Genomic DNA, 24,624 nt, shown 5'->3' with positions numbered 1-24,624 from the left:
GGACTTACCCAGAGAGACAAAGGAGGCAAAAACCCAAATTCCTTTGTCCCAGTTTGAAAGTCCTACCTTCATTCCTATTGGCCACTCCACCTGGCTAGGTGTAGTTATCCCCTTAATCCCCAGGCTGCTGGCTAACCCTCATAATCATTAATAGTGATAGAAATGTAACCGTGTTAGTCTGGTGTAGTCCTGTATTTTGTTCCTCATAATCATGACAGAGATCTTCCAAAAAATCTTCTTCTGAAAGAGAGCATCTACACAGCAAAAGTGCATTGAAAAAGTGATCCACACTGAATGAACGCTATCTCACATTTAAGCTGTGATTACTATGGATGGAGTGGCCACCAGGGCACCTGTGCTTTTTCCTTTTTCCTCTTCTTTCGAAAAAACTCACTCTTCCCCATCCTCACGTGCCTTTTTCCAAAAGAGCTCTTTTGGAAAAAGTCATCTTCCTCATAGAAAGAGGTTTACCAATGTCATGAAAACCCCTCTGCTTGCTTTTTTTTTTTTTTTTTTTTTTTTTTAAAACCAAAAGCAATTGCAGTGTGGATGTAAGTGGAGTTTTGTTGGAAAATTGACTGTTTTTCCAAAAAAACTCTGCATTGTAAACATAACTTCAGCCAAGATGAGATTGGAAAATTTAATAGTGATAAAGCATATTGTGCATTAAATGTTACTAAAAGATTCATTGTTTGTTTGGTGGTGTTGATTGTTTCTTTATTTGGAACTGAATGAGTTTAATCCAGATTTTGAAGACCCGAAATTTAAGTTTCAGTAACAGAAATCAGATTTTATTATAATTGCTGAAGAAGCAGGGAAAAATGCATTAAAAATGCTTTTGTAGCCCCTTCAGACTTTTGAGATAAAAAATATATTTGTTGTACAGCAGATGGCATCATGAGTTCAATAATGTTGAATGAGTGTTTAATAACAACAAGTAGTCCTGTGGCACCTTTGAGACTAACACCCATGAAAGTTGATGATACTATACATTTTTAAGACTGATTTTCCACTCCAACATATTCGATGAAGTGGGTCTTACCCACAAAAATCCATGATATTGTATATTTTTGTTAGTCTCTATGGTGTCACAGGACTACTTGTGGATTTTAAAGTTACAGACTAACATGGCTACCCCTCTGAGACTGGTTAAAGGTTCTGATTTGGAAAAAAACAAAGGAATTCATGTTATCAATTTATATCCCTAAGTAAAATAATATGTTCTCAAAGGAGTGCCCATTTCCTGTAGCATCTTTGAAGAGTCATTGGAACGTATGTACTTTTTAATGAGAATTAAGTAGATTTTAAGAAACTGCTTGAGTCTTCAGTTTGTGGGTTTTTTTGTTTTGTTTTTGTTTTGTTTTGTTCTTGTTGCTTTCTGAAGACTTTGCCTTTTTAAATCCACTGTATCCAAGACATCAACAAGTAAGAGAGAATTTTTAGGAGTGTAAATATTTTGACAAAATTAAGTTGACATCCCAATCTCTCTGTTTCAGTCCCTTTCTTGACTTGGGATGGGTAAGCTCACTTTCATTCTAGATTTCTCTGCCTTAGAGTTAAGTCTATATTACAATGCTATTTCGAAATAACTAGTGCTATTCCGAAATTACTTAGTCCGCATTTACACAGCCGGCAGTTATTTCAAAATAGTGTCAAAATACTGCCAAGCTGGAGGACTTCTTACTCCAACTCCTGTAATCCTCATTGTACAAGGAGTAAGGGAAGTCAGAGGAAAAGTGCTCTGTTTTGAGATAAGTGCTGTGTATGTGCTCTCTATTTCAAAATAAATTATTTTGAAATAAGATACACAATTGATATAGCTCAATTTGCATAGCTTATTTCGAGTTAAGCCCTGCAGTTTAGATGCAGCCTTATTCCCACCCAATTAACTGTATGTCCCCTAGGCCAGTGGTTCTCAACTTGTGTGTCTTTGAAGCTTCCCTTATCATTCTCCAACCATATGGTTGACTCTTCTTTTTTTATCTTGCTTAGTATCTCCTCCCTCTCTTCTTCCCTAGCTCTCTCCTTTTATTTCTCTAGCAAGTTATTTTTGTGACTCGAAACTTGGGTCTGCTTTTCCACTGCCTTGTAATGAGCTTACAAAGCAGAATGGCAGCTTTTTTACACTTGTGCTATGTCCACATTGCCATTTGTCAGAAAAAAAAAAACCTTTTTCATGATTCCTTATTCCTCAAAAAATTAGGTTTACAGGATCTTGTGAAAAAGGGGGTTGTTTTCCTGACAAATGGCTCTGTCTACACGGGGCTTTTTAGCAGCAAAACCTTTTCCACAAAAAGGATTGGCAGAAGATATGCAAATGAGAGCATGATTTGCATATCTTCTGCCAAAAAAAACTGACAGTGTGGACTTAGCCTTGCTGTACAAGGCACAGAAGGATCAGCCTCATAAAATTCTTGCTTTTTGGTAGAATCTAATAATCCATCTCTTAGTAGTCTGGGGTATGTAGGATTCCTGTTGATGGTCAGTGGCAATATATAAAATTTGAGAGAGGTGACAAATGAAAAGAAACTGGAACACAAACTGTATATAATATAAGCTGTATTAAGGCAGTTGTGTTTTGTAAAAATGGTGTGAAAACCAAAATAAAATGGCTGTTCCCTATGTAATTTGTTGTTTAGATTATTTTACTTTGGGATGAGGGGAACTAGTGCTTAGGCTTATGATTTATGTGCCAATTTAGCTTCAGGCAGATGTGATTTAAAACCCACATGGAAAGAAATCCCTTTTAAAAAAAGAGCTATTAATGGAAATGACGACAAACCCTGACCTAGAACATTGCTTCACATTCCCTTTCTGTGGCCTCAGAATGCTGAAGGAGAAATCAGATTTTGTAAGACCCATAGTGATGACTCACAGCAAGTGTCCTGAGGGAATATCATGAGATTCTATTGCAACTTATGATTGCTCCATTATGTACAGTGGGAGAAAAATAAGTGTAAAAGATATTGAGATTAATCTTGCATTCTCTTGTGCAATAAATCATGTCTGTAAATGTTGAATTGGATCATATGGTTCTCAAAAAAATAAGGTGCCATAAGGAAAGGCCATCACTGGAAAGTTGCTATGAATTGGTCACTCAGAATGTTTGTCCAAGCAAACAAGTACAGGTTGGACCTCACTGGTCTGGCACCCTCGGGATCTGTCTGGTCCCAAACAAGGGGATTTTCAGACCAGGGAAGGTCCCTCCCATCCTGGCCTGGGCTGCCACTGGGTTTAGGGCTCCAGCCTGTCCCCTCTGCTGCTTCACACCCCCTCTGCTGCTCTCTAGATGCTACCAGCCCCACTGCTGGAGCTGAGCTCCACAGTCTCCTGGCTCTGCAGCCAGAGCTGGAGTTTGCACAGCCAGGGCTGAGGGAGAAGGCCGGGGCTGGAGGTACGTGGCTGGGGCCAGAACTCCCTGGCCACTGCTGGGGCCAGAACTCCCTGCTGTGACGCCCATTTCCTCCACACACCCATATACACACTGGGTTGCCGATGCCCCCTAACGTGCTCTTGCCCTGCTGCCAAACCACAGATGTTGCCGGACCAGGGAGTCATGGGTAAGGGAGGTACAACCTGTATAACTTGAAATTTTCTGTGCTATCCCTGTTTGTGATTTCCTAACTTCACACAGCCTTCTGTGAAGCTTATGCTAGCCCTAAACTAGGAAGTGCTGATTGTACAAGTTAGTTTCCTGGGACAGCTTTAAGTCCAAATTCTCCACTCAACGTGTTTGGGGTTTTTTTAATTAAGGACTTAGCGTAACTTGATTTTTGGGAGTCTGGTAATCTTTTCCCTTACTGAATATATATGGTACTGCTGCATAAAAAAAAATCATCGCAGTTGTTTATCAGTTTATTAAAAATTAAACCATTCCAGTTCCTATCTATTTGATTTGAATTACATGAAGGTGTGAATTTTATGTGGCTTGCTGGGTTTTTTTATAGACTCTAAGGCTGCACAACCAAAAAAGTATTTGCTTTGGCACCAATACTGTAAAGACTTAAACACTTGACTAACTTTATGAATATGAATAGTCCCATTGAGATCAATGAGCTACTCATGTTGACAAAGTAATTCATGTGCTCACTAGGGGTCTAAAGTTTAATCAGTTAACTGGTTAAACAGGAATGAGTGGAAGCTGCTGTGGATGGGCTGGAGCAGCCCTCTGCTGTGGGTGAGGGCTGTTCCAGCTGGGGTGGAGTACCCTCGCTGTATGATGGGCTGCTCCGGGCCTGCCATGGGCAGAGGCTGCACAGCCAGGCCAGGCTCCTGGTTAACTGGTAAGAATGGTGTTTATTGATTAACCGCCGACATCCCTATTGCTCATGTGTGCATGATGGAGGCCTTTAACCATAAGTCAGCAGGGTGATCATGTTCTTCTCTATCTGTGGTTATTTCAGGAAGTTAGTTGGAAAGATACTGTGATTATTTACAGTTCAGAAATGTTTGTTTTATTAGTTACCTATACCAATGTTTCCATAGAAGGTTAATATTTTTTTATTCTTTTTCTAGGTGTCTGGCATAATTTTGTTCTTGGTGTTGCAAGTCTCATAGTTCTGTTTCTGCTGCCAGCAATTCTTTTCCCATTTTACTACACAGGCGTTGGGGCACTTGTCACTGAAGTCACAGAGGTATGAATAGGTCTTCAGTGATTTATTATATGATACGTTATCTGAAACATTTCAGTGGCTAAAATTTGATCACTGTATGAACAGCATAAAAATTCTTCTAGCATTTGAAAAGAATGTTGCTTTAGTTAAGGTTGCTTAAGGAAATCATATTGACAAACATACTTCATTAAATCACAGAACTAGCATTTAAAAAAATATATCAGTATAGGACCATAAACATTTTTTGATAGAATAGCAAGTGAATTAGAAGCACAAATCCCAATCACTGTCATTTGCACTCATGCTGTTAAGTCCCTTTGTCTCTTGGAAATCCTACCCTCCTGATAATTCAAACAACAAGAAGAAATAGTCTGTAAAGACTGTTGTTTAACTACCAAGTTAATATAATTTACTACATGTGTTTTATTATCACTTCAAATAACTAATTATTTTACTTAGAGCAACACAAAGTACATATGAGTAAGAAATTATATGTTGATGAATTAAAAATGTTAGTGGTGAATTTTACAGGTTGACTTGCCTATTTTTCATTTGTTTTATTTTAATCTTAAACTTATTTTAATAATGAATGAAGTATTTTATTTATTTACTGTAACTGTGTACAGGCAGTCCCTGGGTTACGCGGATCCCACTTACGTCGGATCCGTACTTACGAACGGGGCTTTTCTTGCCCCGGAGGACGCGGGCGGCGGGACTGCCCAGACGCTCCGTGGTCCCGCCGGCTGCGTCCTCCGGGGCAAGAAAAGCTGCTCCGCGTCTCCCTGGTCTGCTGCGGGGAGCCCCCCCCCAGCAGACCAGGGAGACACGGAGCAAAGATGCGGAGGACCTGGGCGGCGGGATCGCGGCGCGTCTCGGTCCCGCCGCCCGCATCTCCCTGGTCTGCTGGGGGGGGGGGGGGAGAGGGTGCAGCTAGTGCGCCCCCCCCCCCCCGAAGACCAGGCTTTTCTCGCGGACGCCTGGGGCAGAGCAGCTGGGGCGCTGCCGGTTGGTCCCGCAGCGCCGCTCCTCGGTGCTACTGGACCAACCAGGCAGCACCCCAGCCACTCTGCCCCAGGTGTCCTGAATCAGCCGCTGCTGGTCAGTTTCAGCAGCGGCTGAATCAGGACGCCTGGGGCAGAGCACCCCAGCTGCTCTGCCCCAGGCGTCCTGATTCAGCCGCTGCTGAAACTGACCAGCGCTGACTGCAGGAAGCCTGAGGCAGAGTTGCTCTGCCCCGGGCTTCCTGGAATCAGCTGCTGATCAGTTTCAGCAGCAGCTGACTTGGGGACACCTGGGGTAGAGCAGCTGGGGTGCTGCCGGGTTGGTCCCCGCAGCGCCGACGTGCGGCGCTGCGGGGACCTACCCGGCAGCACCCCAGCTGCTCTGTCCCAGGCATCCAGATTCAGCTGCTGTTGAAACTGATCAGTGGCTGATTCCAGGAAGCCCGGGGCAGAGAAACTCTGCCTCGGGCTTCCTGTAGTCAGCCGCTGGTCAGTTTCAGCAGCGGCTGAATCTGGACGCCAGTTCCGACTTACGTACAAATTCAACTTAAGAACAAACCTACAGTCCCTATCTTGTACGTAACCCAGGGACTGCCTGTATTTTCTTTCTGAGATCAGTAAACTTTTGGATTCTATAGCCTTAACACTTAATGAAGTTTTTCTTTTGCTTAATTGTCTGTGTAGCAAGATAATTGTATATAACATTCACTATCACAGGACAGTCTTGTTTTCAATACAGTCTGATTATGCTGATTTTCAATAATATTATTAAAAATCTTGATGAATGAACTTACAGCCTTAGTTTTGTTAAATTAAACTGAAGTCAGTCCCAGCTAATGAGAGAGGAAAACTGACTCTGTGATCCAGTGCCCCTGTAATGTGAGAGATCGGTGAAGCTGATTCTTTGCTTCCTGGGTCAACAGGAGCACAATGGGAGGCAGCTTGTGAGCATGGTTGATAGGCAGAAGTGACAGGCATCAAATCTTTCTAGGATTAAAAAAAGCGGGGGAGCTGGCATAACAGGTCCTGTGTGGAAAGAGAAAGGGTGGATTTCTAGTGTGCTCCAGCATTATGACTCCACCCCCCAGATGTATAGGTGAGCTCTGATGACTTGAAACTCTTAAGAGATTGAATCTAATGCTTCAAACCTGAAATGAGCCAAAACAAACAAAATATTTAAATGAAACTAATTGTCTGAGAATTTCAGCTATCCCTTGAGAGATTTGGATAATTGAAGTTTACTTGTATGTGATTTGAGATGTTCTCTATGGAAAAGTTTGTTTTCCTAGTGCCCTGCCTAAGATTAAAATAATCATAGCTAATAAAATCTGTTTCTTCAAAAAATAGTTTATTAACTTAAGTGTCTGTTGGACGTTTAGGAGAACTATGAACTAATCCCAGCATTATTAAGAATGGTAGTGTACCAGACTTCCATTTTCCTTTTGCAGGATTCTCCCGCCAATGGACCCAGGGGTCTCTTTGTAGGGGACCTGGTAACTAACGTACAAGATTGCTCCATTCGTGGTGTGGAAGACTGGAATTCCTGCCTTGGAGAGATCTTGCAGAAGTCACAAATTGGGTACTGCATAAATGCAGCCACCCTACATCAGTTAAGCTTCCCAGCCAGGGGTATGGTTATTTATACAATCCTTATAAATGTGCCTTTACATGTTCCTGATAAGTATTGTCTATTATAATTTCATCAGCTCTTAAAGATTATGTTTGATTTAGGACTTGTTAACAGGTCAGAATATTGGTTCCTCAGGTCTTATATCCTGTCTTTGGCATTGACCAGTACGCAGGTTTTTTTTTTGTTTGTTTTTTTGTAAAATATTGTAGTTAAGAAAGTGAAAGAATAATTAATTCTTTTCTTCTGGTCATTTTAGTTTATGGCATGATGAATGAGATTTGATTATCTCTTTGTGAGATTGCATGTACAGTTGTTGCCAGTACAGACCTTCCCCGAATTACAATCATCTGACTTACAAACATCCGTGCATACAAACAAAAGTTCATTTGCTGTTCAGGGGAGCAGTCGAGGTAGTGGTGAGCAGCACAAGTGCTAACCGGAGGACACCAGAGGAGCAGGGTCAGCTGTGCAGCCGGCGGCAGGAGAGAAGCAACACTTTGCATTGGACACTGCTGCTTCTCTACAGCCGCTGGCTGCACAATGGCCACTCCTTCTGGTGAGCGGGTGCTGGGTGCAGTGGCAGGGAGGGTTGTTCAAGGAATTCCCAGAAGTCCCTGTCAAAATCTCCACCTACTTCCTCATCAGTGTTCCCTCTAAGCTGCGGCTTTACAGATGACTAATCAGCAGGACTCCACAAATTATAGAAAACCCTACTCGCCAGAGGAAAAAGGGGACTCACCACCCCCAACTCCCAAAGTGTTTTTTAATGGCATAAATTCCTAATAAGAATAAGAACAGTAATTACTAATAAATTATTAATAAATATCACCCAGGTTATTAATAAATATCTTAAACCTCTACCTTTTCCCTCTGCTGCCATGTCTCCTCCACTTGCTCCATCAGCTCCCCTGGTGCCTACTGCCCCCCAACCCCTCACCCTTCTCTGATGTCCTGACTCCTGCCCTTCTCACTGCCCTCAGCCTTCCTGAGATCTGCCCCCCCCAGCAGCCCTTCTCTCCCCCCTGTGCCCACTCCTCCAATAGCCCCACTCTGATCATGTGAGCTACCCCTCCTCATCCTCTCCCCTAACACCTCCCTCTACACACCTGTCCTGCCTCTCTTCTCTGGTGCTGGTCCCTCCCCTGCAGGTGTCTGCCCTTCTGCTTCACCCAAGAATTCCCTGGCACCTGCACCCTCCTGGTGCCTCCCCCTTCTCTCACTGCCCCTGCCCCCTTTTTCCCTGATACCCACCCTCTGCCCCCGTTCCCTTCCTGACCGGCGGATCGGATGGGGCTGCGCCGCCAAGAGTGTGGGCTTCGGCCAGCCCGTCACAACGGCCCACCGGGCCCGTCTGCCCCTGCACTTGCCAGCTGGTAAAATCTACTCTCCACAGGCGAGTGTATTTGTCAAGCCCTGTCAAACCCAGTCAGAGGCTCAGCGGCTCCATGTATGGAGCTGACTGACTGAGTGGGGCTGATTAATCCCCTGTGAAGCTGTGCAGGGAGAATGAGGGAACACTGCTCCTCATTCTCTAATTAAATCTGCCTTTCCTCAAGTACCAGTATTCAATGTTTAAAAAAACCCAACATTTGTACTGTTTTGTCATTGCTAATATATAGCATTTCAGCTACATTATGGCTTAAATAGGTTTTTGTGGGCTAGCCTGGGACCCCGCTACCATTTACAACATTGTTTCTATGGCTACGTCTAGACTGCAAGCCTCTTTCAAAAGAGCGTCTAGACTGCAAGCAGTACTTTCGAAAAAGCAAGTCGCTTTTTCGAAAGAGAGCACCCAGACAGTCTGAATGCTCTCTTTCGAAAAAGCCCTGTTTGCGTTCAATAACGCCTTTTTTTCGAAAGAGCACTTTCTTCCTCGTGAAATGGCGTTCTTCCTCGTGAAATGAGGGGTACCGCCGTTGAAAGAAAAACCGCGTTCTTTCGATTTAATTTCGAAAACGCGGCTGCAGTCTAGATGCAGGTGACGTTTTTTCGAAAAAAGGCTACTTTTTTCGAAAAAACCCTGCAGTCTTGACACAGCCTATGAGAAAATGCGTTCTGAGTTCCAAACAACCAGTTTACAAAGGAACTTTGGAACACAACTCATTCCTAAATTGCAGACTTCCTGTAATAAAATTATCCAGCTGAAGTGTTCATTTTGGGGACCCTCTGCAGTAGTGAATTCCTAGGTTGGCTTCTTGCTTTGACTAATTTTGTGGGAAAACATTAATGCTGTGAAAGTATGTGGGGTGTAAGGTAACAATACTCTGAATTATGATTGCTACTGTAAATCATCCCCCGATGGTGAGGGGTTGCTTTAATTTTTTTCCCCAATCTCTGTGAATTGGGAATTATTTCTATTCTTGAATCTGGATGTTCCATCTAGAGGTTAGTCTTCTATTCCTTTCAGGTTTTGTTCACATTAGAGTGTCTTTTACTGTAAGAACTTGGCCCTTAATGAAGAATTAAGTAAAAGTAGGAGAGGCAAAATTAAAGTAAATAAAAAAATTAAAAATCAAGCTAAAGTAAACATAGACTAAATCATGTCTTGCATGATGCCCAGGAACTTTTTAGGGATTAGTTTAAGGAAATTGTGGTGGGGATTGAATTCCATAGATGTGCAAATCCTCCTATAGCAGCCTCAGGAAGTTTGCTTTAACTTTAAGACTGGACAGCAGTCACTTTGCAGCCATTCTTAACTGCCCCAGCTCAGTATAGAGAGATTGGCAGTGTTTCAGTTAACCAATTTCTAAACGATTTGAGCTTTAAAGATCATAAACTTTTGCATTATACTTGGAAGTAAACAGGAAAGCCAGGCAGGTTTAAATACATGTTGACGTGTTTTTGATGTGCACTGCACTTCATACGACATTCAGAATGCTAATTCTGGTCAGAGTGGTTCCTTCTATCTTTATAATCTATTAATCTCTTTTCCTATTATGTATATCTAAAAGTGTATATATATCTCAGACTGATGTTATTGGTCAGATCACAAGCATTTAGACAAACCAATAGTTTGAGTCACTTTCTCTGAAGGAGGCTGGGGCAGCCTTGCCACATGCCCTTAGCTATGTAGGGAGAGCAAGGACGAAGGAATGCTCAGAAGTTTATAGATCCCAGTCTACCTAAGGCTGTGTCTAGGTAGACAGATCAAAAAGGGCTTATTTTCGACAGATATGCGTCTAGACTGCCTTTTTTTTTTCCGAAAAAGCTCCGTTTTGAAAAAAAGCGGCGGCCATGTTTATGCTAATGATGCGGGGGATATTTAAATCCCTGCTTCATTAGCAATTTCGACGTGCCTAATCTACAGCTCTCTGTCGACAGAGAGATGCAGTCTAGATACAGCCAAAGATAAATAAAGGAATGTAAATTCAGAGACAAGTGGTAATAAAACTACATATTTTTTTAACCCTTCAGCCTGGCATGCCAGAGTTGATTTTAAAACAGGGGTGGGAAAAAGGCACTCAGTGGGCTGGATCCGGCCTGCCCAGGGCTTTGATCCACCCCACATGGCTGTTCCAGGTCCCGCCCCCAGCATGTTGCTTGGGAGGTGGAGCCATGTGAGCGCTTTTCAACTGCTTCTATTTAAAGGACTCGTGCCTTCTCTGCACGAGAAGCAGTTGAAGCTGCTTTAAATAGAAGCAGTTGAAAGGGCTCACGTGTCTCTGGCTCTCAGGCAATGTGCTAGTGGCGCCGGAGCCTCAAGCCCTTTTAATTGTTTCTATATAAAGGACTCGTCCAAGCCTTTTAACTAGAAGCAGTTAAAAGGATTCGCAGCTCCTTCCCCACTGCTAGCACGTTCCCTGGGAGCAATGTGTGAGCCCTTTTAACTGTTTCTATTTAAAGGGCTCACGCCTCCTGGGCAGCTGTGTTGCCTGGCAGCCACCTGGCTGGTGCAAGCCCTTTAAATAGAATCAATTGAAAGGGCTTGCAGCTCCGGCCTCACACTTGCTTGTTACCTGGGAGCCAGGGACACACAAGCCCTTTCAACTGCTTCTATTTAGGGTTGCGTCTTTCCTGTGGCTGTTAGGCAAAGCGGAAGCGCCCGCATAGAGCCTGGAGTCATCAGGACTTCCTGCTGCACGCAGAGGGACTTCAGGCTGTATGCAAAGTTCCAACTTTGAAATGCACAAGAACCCCCACTGTGGCTCTTATACATTTCAAAGAAGGAAGGCGGAAGTGCCTATTGACTAGTCGATGGGATGTCCATCGACTAGTCGACTAGTAAATTAATCAATATTTAACATCCTTAGTAAGGAGGTGGGCAGGACCGGGAGGGTAGGGAGAAGAGAAATTCCGTCTACAGGGTGGTAGGGAAGCCTCCGAGCCCCTTTGCCATATGGGATGCCTTTTGGGAGAAAGGGGAGGCCATAGTGGAGCCAGCTTCCCCTCTGCCCAGGCTGCAGCAGTTACAGAGGCATGGGGACTGGGAGGAGAGGGAACGGAGAGCCACTCGCAAGAGTGTGAGGGAAGGGAAGCCCAGCCCCTGAGCCCCTTCTCTGTATGGAGCACCTAGAAAAGGGAGGAAGGGGTGACCACAGGCTGGGAAGGGTTGTTTCTGGGACATCAGTGGGGGCTGTTTTTTGTTTTGTTTTTTTCTTCTCACACCTTTGTGTGGCCCCAAACTGATATCTCTCTGTGTTAGTGGCTCCCAACTAGGGATGGCAGTAGCTGTTGTTTGTCAGCATCTAAATCAGGGTTTCCCAACCTATGGGTCGGGACCCAAATATGGGTAGCCATTGCATTTCAAAAGGGTGGCCAAGTGTCTCCCCAGGTGGCTATGCCCCCCTCTCCTCCCCCCATTTTTGAATTGCCTTGGGTCACCAAGTCTTCCTGAATTGTCAAAATGGGTCCCCATCTGGAAAAGGTTGGGACTGATCTAAGTGGTTCACATCTCTGCATTCTTTCTGTTAATACATTGTGTTTATAATGAGCCTATATTGCAGATAGACCTTAGGCACTTTATTCTGTAAAACAAATATAGAATAAAAACTAAAATAGGTGTACAGTCATAAAGAAATCAGCATGCCAAAGACCTTCTGAAATAAAAATACTCTAAAATGTATTTTGTAAAGGAGCTAATTTCATGTTCAGCCACTCTTCAAAAGTATATAATTGCCATACCCTAAGGCTACAGCCAGAAAAGATGTATAGTACCACTTCTGCACCTGCAAGCCTCAGGCACTGGAATTCTGTGCTGTGGGACCTCAGAACATATAGTGGTATAGAATGCAGGCTGCTCAAGTCTTGTCTGTATACCAAAGTTACACTACTTGAAAAATACTAGTACAATCTCTTACATGGGCACTGTTGTGTAGGTTTAAAACTGGATTTTGCATTAGTTTAATTAAACCAATTTTAAAAATACACTTTTAGCTGAACCAGGTACTGCTACTCATAGATTTATGAGGGATCGACTCCATTAAAGACTTTTTTTTTTTAAAAAAAAAACTATATTTTGAAGTTTGCTCATTCCCACAGCTAGTGAAGGGAATGCAACAGAAGGTAACCAAATCCCTCTGCTCACCATTGGTGCCAGCTGCAGGCAACAGATCAAACTGTTTTGTGGCAGTATTCAATAAATTGTTGTAGTGTATGTAGTAGGGTGATAAGATCAGCCTGAGGGGGAAATGGCTGCAGTCTGATGATCTTCTTAGGATGAAAAAACTCATTTACAACTATGGCAGACATCCAAGTCAGGGTCTCTGAATTATTATAAAAACAAGGAGTCCTGTGGCATCTTAAAGATCAACAGATTTATTAGGGCATAAGCTTTCATGAGTAAAACCACTTCATCAGGCAAGTATCTGACATAGTGGTTTTTATCCATGAAAGCTTATGCCCTAATAAATCTGTTGGTCTTTAAAGTGCTACTGGTCTCCTCATTGTTTTTACAGATACAGACTAGCATGGCTACTTCCCTGAGACTTGATTTATTATAATTCATGCAGCAGGCTACAGAAATGATCATTGGATTTTATTCAGAGAAGTATGTATTTTTGTGATTTATTACAAAAATCATTCTGTGATTGTCTAAAAATTAATTGGTTGTGTTCTTCTTTAGTCTACAGAAGACTTGATGGCACTATTGAATGTTGTAGTAACAGCAGTCTCACAGATGTTTGCTTTTCATACAGCAATAACTTGGACAGCCACTTGGTAAGATCCTTTAGCTAATGTTCAGACTGATATAACAAATGTGCACATAATTTTACGGTACAGTGTATAGCATCTTCTATCTAAACCGTGTTAACTAATTAATATCTTTTGAGTGCTTTAAGTTTTACGACATCTGTAAGAGATAGGCAAACATTCATATTCTTCTTTTCCTCCTGAGGAAACTAAGAGACTGTATGGTTGTGTGATTTAGAGGCAGTGGTTCTCAGCCTATTTACCATTGTGGGCTATATATGCAATTCTCTGTGTGTTATATGGGATGCATCCACACAATCTATATGCTACATGTATGGCCCTTGAGATGTCACATAAGCTGGCGCTATGTGCTAATTGGGCTGCAAGCAAGCAGTGGATTGAAAGCCACTTTCCTAAAGTCACACAAGAAGGGTGTGTTAGATATAGAATCAGATTACAGTCCTGGTCACTTGCCTTTAGCGATGAGACTGTTCTTTCTCTCTTTGCTTATGCTCACCCATATTTTTATGCTGTAAAGGCACAATAGTCACAGGTAAAATATAAGCAGACACGAGACTAACAGCAGCTCTCAAGGGCAAGGGGGAATTGTTCAGCACTTTAGGCCCTCAAGCAGCAAAATATTTGAATACATGCTCAGCATTCAACAGCTGAAGTCAGTGGTCTGCACACATGCCTAAAGGTAAGAAGTGCTGGGCTATATCAAGGCCCAGAGTGCTCAGCAACTTGCAGGATCAACACCCCATTTCTCTCCTCTTCCTCTACCTTAATATTTCTCCACATTCTACAAGATTTTTAAGTGCCCCGTGGAGATTGTACACTAATTTCTATGAAAATGTAGGAGCCCCATTGAAAAAATGTTTTGAAAGGTGCCATATGTTTCGAAAGTGGTGGTGCAAGTTCAGCAGTTCTTTCAGGATCCACCAGAAAGCATAGGTAACAGCAGTGCTGTGCCAGTGTGTCCCAGTAACCGGAGTGCCCGATCACACTCTCTATGTGCCAAGGCAGTCAAATTTTGGAATTGGTGCATCAACGTAACGCCAATGACAATGTACATTCCAGGAGAACAGAACATCAGGGCTGACAGACTGAGCAGACATTTCTCAGATCAGCATGAGTGGAAGATCAGTACCAACGTCCTTCTCACAATCTTCCACAAATGGGGCTTCCCGACCATAGACCTCTTTGCAACACTGCACATCTGCAAGGGTATGTCTAGACTACACAGTTCTGTCGACGGAGCCATGTAGATGAGTTTACTAGACATAGCAAAATGAAGCGGCGATCATTTACGTCAAAATGGCCACCTCCCTGTGCCGACGATCAGCTGATCGGCACAGCAGGGCAGTCTAGACACGCCGCGGTCGACAAGGGAAGTCTTTGTCAACCGCTCTGGTATGCCTCGTGAAGACCTGAGTAGCGCACCCACAGGGACATACATCTCGAAGAACCACCATTACTGCACAGGGTGAGTTAACTTCTTCTTTTTTAAACTGCTACGTGCAGAACTACACAGCAACAGCAGAGGACTTCTGAATGTTTGCTCCGAGCCATCATGATGTAGACTGGCATTGGGAGGAGCCTAGATTGAGGTTAATGTGGAGAGACAGGCACAACCATGTTGTGCAGTGGTTGGATCCCTGTACTGCAAGTGTGGCTGTTAACTGAAAACCCCTGATACCCTCCCTTCCATGAGCAGGGACAGTAGAGGATAAATTGTTCCCCAGCTTGCTCTGAGAAACAAGAAGCAAGCCACCATAAGCTTCTAGGCAGAGATGAAGAGAAAAGATTGTTTGCTTCTGGCCTATGGTAAGTGGGTGAAAAGATCCCAAACTGCAGAGGGGAGTGATTGTGGTAAGCAGACTCAGGAAGGCAACATTGTGGGTGAGCATAAGCAAACTCAGGAAGGCAGCATTGTGTTCAGAATGATCTAAACTTTGCAGTCATAAGTGCCAGGCATATTAAATTTTAGGGGTTTTCTTTTAACAAAAGCTTTAATTTGCAGATACCATGGCTATAAAATCCCAACCCCCATAAACAGACATTAGCTCCATGCCCTAGTATAGTGAGGTGTATTTTCTGTGGGCCTGCTCATTCCCAATTGGTAGTGCCATACTATCCCTCCTATGTTTAGATTTTCTCATAATGTGTGTATATAATTATAGTAAACTTGCTTCTATACAGTTTTGGTGCATATGGCTCTCCACCCCCATGTCTTAATGGCAGAATGCTAGGCTGAATATGTGTGCACCTGTGTGTTAGCATATTGAGGCTCTGCTGGGTGCATCAAAACTAAAAGGATTAGAACAGTGTTCTTCACATCCTGGCTGCAAATCAGGGATACAGATCAGCTTCTTCTATTTTAAAAGGAAACATGCAGAACAGTAGTTTGTGGTCTGTTGTAAAATACTCTCAATTTGATAATTATTGAAAATGCCCTTTGCAGTTTGCCTGTCTGCCAGCACGAAAAGCTATTGAGGCCAGCCAAGTCTGTCGAACCAATATGGATTGCCAGAAGGATTTTGTTCCACGTTTGTGTGTGACTCCTTCTTTAGAAAATCAGACCAGATTAATCAGAGTGAAACATCCACCCCATGTTGATATGCTGTTTGTAGGACATCCAATGCATCTTCAGTATACAGGTTTGTATTGTTCATGAGAATATTTAAATTAAAAGGCTATGGCACAGTTAGCTTTGGCAGGCTGCTTCAATACAGTTTTTGGAGGGCTTGCCAGTCTGCTTGATTTGTCTGAATCCCTTGCTAGTTCCATTCCTTTCCTTCTTACAGACAGTGGAGATGCTGGAGTAATTAGAAATAACAGTGAAACGTGCACAGTGCAAAGTAAAATAATTTTTACCGAAAATAAAATTGAGTTATTCATAAAAAGCATGAAGGGGATGCTTCAACAGATCTCACTCGTCCTAACATGTCCCATTTGTGCATTTTTCAATGTATGAACTCTTCAAGGCTCTAGCAAAAGTCTTTAGAGAGTCTTATACCAGCCCCTGGATTGGAATATTCACAATTATTCCTTTAAACCCTGACCAGTACTCACATGTTGCTACAAGTCTTCCTTGTAACTATATAAAAGCTCAGTTTTGCCACCTTACTCATGTTGAGTAGTTCCGTAGTTAATGAATCCTGTTAAAATATATAAGACAACTAATGGGTTATGGTATCATGAGTAAAAAGAACCCAAACTGCCCCTACGTTACCAACTCTAACCAGTCTGTAAACAACATGGGCCAAATTCTGCCAATTTTAGTAATGTTAAATAGTTCCTTACTCTGGAGTTGATTCTGACATGTTCCAATGCAAGCTATTCAGGTTTTGAGTCCAGGCACATGGGAGCAAGTGTATTACATCCTAGAACAGGGCAGGGTAAGATGCAGCCCAAGGGCTGGATCCAGCCTGCCTAACACTTTGATCTGGCTCTCAGACTGTGTCTGGCCACCTTTTATTTATATCCTGCTGCCTGTGCCACAAGATTTCCAGTTGGTGGCTCAGGCAGCAGGATACTATTTAAACGGTTCATGGTTGTGGTACTATCCTGGAAGAGGCCAGAGCCATGAACCTTTTAAATAGACGCAGCAATTCCAGGAGACTGCCAGGCAACATAGTAGTGGCAGAGCCAGGAGCCCTTTGTTGTTTTAATTCAAAGCCTTTGGTCCGCACAACTCGGGGGGGGGGGGGGATCTAGTCCCTAGTAGGGATGTAGTTGACTAGTTGCTTCCCTCCCCCCTGCACCATTGCTGCCTCTGCTAGGCAACAAGAGGAAGGGGAAGGAGCAGTAGCCGGTGCTGGGGGGAGCTGGCTTAAAAGCGGGGGAGTAGCGGGGACTGGGCACGAGCCAGGAATCAGCTGATTTCCAACTCATGATCAGTCCCAGACTCTGCGACTCTGCTTTTTAAATGTATTCAGAGCCTACCTGCTCTGAATACATTTAAAAATCAGAAGCACAGTGGGGGGGACCCAGCGTGAGCTGGGCCATCTGATTCCCGCTCACACCGGGCCCTCCCTGCTGCAGAGCCGCAGCGGGGTTAGCTGCCGGGACCAGGAGCTTATTGACCAACGGACTAATCAATGAAGTATGGAGCTGGAGCCAGCCTGTGACCATGTACCAAAATTGAGTAAGTGGCCCCCCTGTGAAAATTATTGCCCACACCTGCCCTAGAAGCAGGTGAGTAGAGAACGGGCATTCACTTTGCTTCAGAACTTGCTGGCCAAAGTAGCCGAGTGAGCATGAGAGAGGTAGTAATTTCAGGCTGGTTTAGGCAAGTAATAGGTTATGCTCTCTCTCCGGGAGCAAAAAGAAAGCAGTGGAGAAATTATGCCTTCATGGTTTATGCCAAATTCACTCTGCATTCCAGGACTACTACTGGCTGGTATAGTGTGCACTATGTATTGGCAGGGCTGTGCCGAAAGTGACTATCTAGAGCAGGGCTACTAAATTTTGGAAGCCCCCAACGCCACAGCATATGCCAAGCCCTGCAACTTAAGTGTGGTTGCATGTACATGCAAATGTATGCAAATAGCTTCTTTCACAGTGATGGGCATGAATACAAAGATTAAGGCAAGACTACACAACACACAGGCTCCATATAAGTCAGTTCTGTTGATGTTAATAATGCAATATTTACCCGATTTCCACCCATATAAGAGCACTTTTAATGAACAATGACAGTCCAGGAATTTAACTACTAAAACACATATTAACAGGAGACCCATTATATTGACTACTTTTTTGTTTTGGCTCCCATCTGCGGGCCACAAACAAATGGGCTGTGGGCCGCGTGTTGAGTAGCCCTGATCTAGAGAGAGAGAGATCCCATTGAAAATCATGGGTTTTCTTATGATGACCCCTTTTAAAAGAATATTCTTATTCAGAAAGAAAATGAAGCACTTGCTAACTAAGGGTAGATGAAAACACAAGCTCAAAAACTTTCCTGAATTATGGCTGGAGTTACATACTTCTGAGCTTGATTAACAATGGCAAAATAAGGCCCTGTTTGCATAATCATTCTTTTTTTAAATTAATCTAGCAACCTTTTTAGTTTTTTCTCCTTGAATTTGGCAGGGTAAGAGGTTATTTGTTTGGTGCATATATTATTGAGTATTTTTAAAATGTTATTGTATCCTATTTTTTACTGTTTATTGTTTGTAGTACATCCTGAAAATCCAGAATATGATGTCCTTTTTCCACCTTTGGTGCATTGATTTCAGTGTTTGGCATTGACACTTAATTTTATGTTTGCCGATACTTTGTTCTGTATTCAGCAGAGCTCCAAGAATAGCTTGTGATAATTATTTTAAGCCTCTTTCTTTGGCTGTCTGACTGAAAAATACAAAACACTGTAGGTATTCTTCAAGTAACTGGTATTGTTCTGTTGTGTTTTACCATGCTTGCTGTTGGAGTGGCCATTTCCCACTAAACTGGTATTTCCATCAAAAATATTTTTATTGTTGTCTACTCCAGAAATATCAGGAAATAACTAAATAGCTGCTGTACTTCAAGATCAAAAGTGTAGTTCTGGTGAATTGAGAAATTACTTCATGAAAATATAATTGAGTTTAATTATTTACTATTTCCTTATCAAATGAGTTCAGTTTGAACCCATTTCTGTAAACTCAGCTTGGGGTCCAATTCAAACAGGCCTCCTTCCCTTTACCATATAAGCACCAGTAATAAGATAATGTAAGCTAGCACTCATATCCTGCATTATGCAGCATGCAGCTGGGCTGTTATACCTTCCTGGAGCCCCATTGCCTTCAATGGGGCTTTCGTAAGTGCAGCAGTCTGGCCTTGCACTATACAGTGCAGGTTTGGAGCTCAAAGCAAGGCATTTTCTTCTATAGGTTGCATGGGTGTAACTGATTGAAACTCATTAAACAATTTTGTGATAGTGCAGGAGGACCCACTCTCGCTCTTAGCTGCATAAATTTTAAAATAAGAATTAAAAACGGTTAAAAACATCCCTCATTTGTCAATAAAATAAGTCAAGTCCATGTGGCTTTAAATACTCATAAGAAGGAATTGTGGTAAATAAGAAAGTGACACTTTTTCTTAGTCCTTGAAAGGGCGGAAACAACCATCTACAGAATTCAGACATTTCCCTGATCTCTTAAAACTCCTCATCATTCTTTAGCAGCCTAGCTGATTTGGTTGCCAAAGTGAAAAGTAAAAGTTTGAGAAAGTTATAAATAACTAAGGTCAGGTCTGTGCAACAAGAAGTCTATTGGTATAACTAGTTTTTGTAGGCAACCTTACAAGAGGCATCTTAATTCTATTGCCAGTATTATCTAAAACAATTCCCGAATTAAAATAAGCAAAACTGACAAAGGGACTTTTTTTGTGGATATAAGTCCATTCACACTAGAGATTTTTGTGAAAAGTTTCATAAAGAACAGCGCCTCTTACTTATCTGATACTAGCAGACCTGACCTCAAAACAAGGGGAGTGATTAGAATGGAAATAATAACGCAACTTTAACTGCCATTCTTGCTGCAATAGTCATTATAAGGTTAGTCAAATCAAGGCTTACACTACACAACATGTTCTTTAGGAATACAGATGTTCAGTTGTGATGGGTCTGAAAGCATATTATGTGCTTCAGATCTGATATTACAAGCATAGTAAAAGTACTAATTGTGTAATGTGGTGTGTTGATTTTTCCAACCATCATTGTGACTGCATCTGACAGATAATTTAGTGATTGTGCCAACTTAGGTTTTTATTTAGGATAGTTATTCATCCTGAAAGAAGTGTAGAAAACAAAAATCAGATTTGCCATGATACACTGCTTATCTGAAACTAATTATGTTATGTCTGTTGAAATGCCATTTAGTTTCATTTGCAGCTTTATTGCTTATTCATGTTCTTTTTGTTTCAGTGAGTCTTAGCAGTTTCGTACCACGACATAACTTTCTAAGCATTGATCTGCCTGTGGTGATCGAGACAATGTGCAAGTATCCTTTGAAGTGTTCTCTTAGAACAAAAAACACATTGTTTGCTATTTGCTGATCCAGCAAGATTTCAGGTGGATATCATTATTAGGTTTTAAACAGGACTGCTTTTACTCTGTGGCATGCTAAATCAAGTTCTGAAGCATATCTGTAGGACATGATCTCTGACCCATCCCCAAATTCATTATTTTCTCACATGCCTAACTCAGAATGAAACTCTTTGCTTCCTGATGTTTGTAAGAATAATTTTGGTCACTTTTATTTGGATTCTTGATGTTGAGGTTTTAGAGCTCTGATGAAAAGAAACTTATAGCATTTCTAAATATAAATACTAATGGCAGAACAAATGATTTGCTATATAGCAGAGCTATGTGGCTTCTGAACCAGTTCTATGAGCTAAGAAACAATATATGATAACTCATTTTCTCCCCCTTTCTTTTGAAAGCTCCACTTTCGAAAGTGCGATCGGAAGAAGATATGGACATTTCTGCAGAATTTGCATATCCCCTTTCGACCCTTCCGCGTAGTCTAGATACGCCCATTCAGTCCCAAGTTCTGGGAGGCATCTTTCTGCAGTCTAAGACACTAGCTAGCCCAAAGTCTTCTAAAGAGACACAGTGCAAGTGATGAGATAAGCATAGTAGTGCAAACTTGCCATCTCTAGCTAACCACTATGCCTTGGTTTTCACCTCAATCTTGAGATATGAGGGTTGTTTCAATACCCAAACAAGCACTCATTTCCTTTATAGGAAATTATAAGCTAGGAGTCCCTGTGCTACCATGTCATGATGTAAAATTACTGTGTTAATTTGTGATTGCCATTCTGTGTGGTGGGACTACATCCTGTATCTCCCTTCTTTCACAGAAATCAAAAACTTTTTTCTTTTAATGGAAAGCATAATCCCAACTCTAGATATAAAATATGGGGTCTAAGGTAGGTGCTGTCACTCAAGAAAGAAATCTTGGAGTCACTGTAGATATTTCTCTGAAAACATCCACTCAGGGTGTAGTGGCAGTCAAGATTGCTAACAAAATATTAGGAACCATTAGAAAATAAATAGTTTCTGTCTTTATTATCTATAGTCATATCACTATATAAATCCATGGCATTGCCACTATGTGCTCTTATGGTTAACCCAATTTAAAAACAGGTAGAGAGAAAAGCAACAATTAATGATTAGAAGCTTGGAACAGCTTCCATATGAGGAAAGATTTTAAAGACTTGGACTTTTCAGCTTGGAAAGAGGAATATGATAGAGGGCTATAAAATCATGAATAGTGTGGAGACAGTGAATAAGGAAGTGTTATTTGCCCATATGACCTAGGTGTCACGCAATGCAGCACATTTAAAACAAACATAAGGAAATACACAACATACAATCAACCCATGGAACTCCTTGCCAAGGGAAGACTAAAAGTGTAACTTGGTTCAAAAAAGAACTGGATATGTTGATAGAGGATAGGCTCATTAAGGGCTGTTAGCCAAGGTTGGTGATACAGCTCCGTGTTCTGAGGGTTCCGAAACCTCAGATTGTCAGAAGCTGGATTACAATAATTGTCTTGTTCTGTTAGTTCATCTGAAGTATCTGGTGTGGGTCAGTGTTGAAAGAAAGGATACTGGGCTACATGGACCGTTATTCTTGACATAGTATGGCCAGCCTTTACATCTTCTGTTGTGTTCCTTAGCTAATCTCAACCAGATATTTAATTTCACTGTCAGGAGCCTTGGCAGTTATCAATGCAGTACCCTGCTTTGCACTTGATGGTCAATGGATATTAAACTCTTTCCTGGAAGCCACTCTTACTTCACTGATTATAGAGAAACAAAACAGAGAGCTTGTTGGGTTTTTAATCTTGCTTGTTGGCAGTGCGCTTTTGGCTGCCAATGTAGCACTGGGACTTTGGATGGTGACTGCCCGATAGTATATTGGATACACTTCTGCATCTGATTACTTCCATGAATCCTCCAGGTACACACAAAGTAATGAAATCCATTGCCTTGGAAAACTTGCTGTGTATGAGATAGGAATAACTTACTATAAATTACAGTGGAAGAAAGATTGGTGATTGGAGTTGTATGTTAATTTATCTCTGCAAAGTCTTGTGCAGATAATTTGTGGAAAAGCTGAAAGAGTAAGAACTCTTCTCTTTTGATATTGTTTTCAAAGCACTGTGATCATTCTGGAGAAATTACATGTAAACAATGTTACAAGCAAAAGACTAACGCTTGGTGAATTTAAATTCCAAAATGAAGGAATATATGTGACACTGAAGTCTTGAATACTGAGGGGCAGGGGATGCCTACTTAAGCTATGTTTTAGAATTTGAATAATGATGAGATGCTCCATTCAACCAGTGCATATTTGGGTCATTTGTTTGTTTATTTAAATTTTGATGGTGTACCAATTTGGAACATGAAAAACTGAAGTGTGCGCTCATTTTTTAAATTGGTGCCAGACCATGTAAATTACTGCCATGTATTCACAAGGAGCAAGGCATTCTATGCTTTAGTACCCTTCTCTCCCAACCTGCTGATAAGGTTGGAAGCATATGTCCTGCCTAAGTAGATGAAATGTCAATTTCAGTGATGCCAATGTTAATTGAGAAATGGGTATGTGGAAAAATGACAAAAACCATCCATGTATTGTCTGTGTTCTCTGAAATATTACGTGTGTAATGTGCACCATTGAGAATATTTTTGAAGATAATATTTTGTGCATCAGCAATAGCTTGAAAATAATTTGGAATTCTAGTTTCCCAGTAAGAATTGTGATTGCTGAAATAATACTATGCAGAATTATTCAGAAATGATTGGCAAGGGTGTGTGTTTGTGTGTGTGTTTCTGACGATATATCCTCTGTTGCCATGTATACAGTAGGATTGATATACAGTACCTCATTGGTGTTTGTCTTTTATAAAAGAGTTGCTTTTCTTTGATTGATTAAAATGAATACTGATGAAGATGTTCAGTTGAGCTTGAGTCATAACTGAGCAGAAAAACAATATGGTTATCGCTAAAATGAAATATGTTGGCATGTGGCTTTGTCTTCCAAAATGTACATGGACCAAGTGATAGAAGCCTCTGTATATTTAACTGACGATTGAGTTTTTTTCTTAGTGCTGCATGTATGTCCTGATAACTGCGTGTTACTCTGTATTTGACCACTCCTATGTTACTCTATTTTCTCCGTATAGTCTGCACATTTAAGAGAAATGTGGAACACATATGGATTGCAATGAAAAATGTTTTCTCTTTAGACAAAGTGAGCAATAATGCCCTAGGTTCATTTACCTGGGCTTTTGTTAGTTTGCTTGACAGTCTTGAGTACATATATTTTGAATTTACCTCTTGCATATTTCTCTAGTTTGTCTTCTGACACATGTTGTTTGTGGCACTCACCCTAACTTAGTAGAACTGATCAAATTAGTTATTCAATGAAACTAGTTATTCAATGAAACTATCTTCAGTAGTTTAAAATCATCTGATTACTTTGTATGTATTCAAGTTGCTGTAATGTTTTCTTCTCACATATAATCTCTAATGCCATTATGGCAGTTTCCAAATATTATTTGGGTAAAGTTTTAAATTTACTATTTTGTACATGAATATTTATCCTCACTGCAGATATTCGTGTGTTAATCTGTACAGACACACTACTTATCTGAGGTGCAGAAAAAGAGAGAGAAAAAGCTGTTCTCTGATAAGTCTATTATAACTGTACTGCTAATATTCTGCTGAATTGAGTCCCACTTCTCTAAAATTAATTGGTCACTTAATGGGTCACCTTTACATTTAATTAAAAAGAAAATAAATTCAGTTTATTTTCTTGTGGCTAGTGTTTATTAAAGGATCAATTGGGCCAGCCTTTGGGCTTGTCTGTGCAGCGTGGCAAAGGCTGTGATATAAGGATGTTAAGGGGTAACCGGTAAACATATATTTTAACCAGTTAACATTTTAAATATGATTTTACATCCTTGGTGAGATTTGTGAGGTGCTCTGTCATGTTACAATCTTACTGCTCTGTGTAGATCCTACTGGTGCTCTCCAGAGGGTACCTAGTTCATATTAACTTAGTCTTAAACCCCAGCAGGGTTTACGTGGGGCAGTGAGACTGCAACCTGTTAGTGTGCATTGCAAATCACAGCACTCTGGAGTGCTTTGCATTGCCAAGTAGACACACCCTAACGCATACAGAGTAATACTTTAGGTTGCATCTACACAGCAGGGCTTAACTCGAAATAAACTGCGCAAATTGAGTTACGTCAAT

At 41.5% G+C, this 24,624-nt stretch overlaps 1 protein-coding gene across 4 annotated transcripts in view; it reads left to right on the top strand.

Annotated features, from left to right (window-relative positions):
• MBTPS2 (membrane bound transcription factor peptidase, site 2) overlaps positions 1 to 23,701 on the top strand; it is a 41,058-nt gene extending 17,357 nt beyond the window's left edge. For all 4 annotated transcript variants that reach the window (XM_006128756.4, XM_006128758.4, XM_025187583.2 and 1 more), the window contains 6 exons: positions 4,516 to 4,634; positions 7,063 to 7,243; positions 13,306 to 13,400; positions 15,838 to 16,033; positions 20,284 to 20,359; positions 22,057 to 23,701. In XM_006128756.4, the coding sequence (XP_006128818.1) occupies positions 4,516 to 4,634; positions 7,063 to 7,243; positions 13,306 to 13,400; positions 15,838 to 16,033; positions 20,284 to 20,359; positions 22,057 to 22,279 (890 nt within the window). In that variant the 3' untranslated portion in view covers positions 22,280 to 23,701. The remainder of the gene's footprint in view (positions 1 to 4,515; positions 4,635 to 7,062; positions 7,244 to 13,305; positions 13,401 to 15,837; positions 16,034 to 20,283; positions 20,360 to 22,056) is intronic.
• Positions 23,702 to 24,624: the final 923 nt, after the last annotated feature.

The sequence above is a fragment of the Pelodiscus sinensis genome, chromosome 1, assembly GCF_049634645.1.
Source record: "Pelodiscus sinensis isolate JC-2024 chromosome 1, ASM4963464v1, whole genome shotgun sequence".
NCBI classification, from domain to species: Eukaryota; Metazoa; Chordata; order Testudines; family Trionychidae; genus Pelodiscus; species Pelodiscus sinensis.
This window is presented reverse-complemented; position numbering and strand designations above follow the sequence as displayed.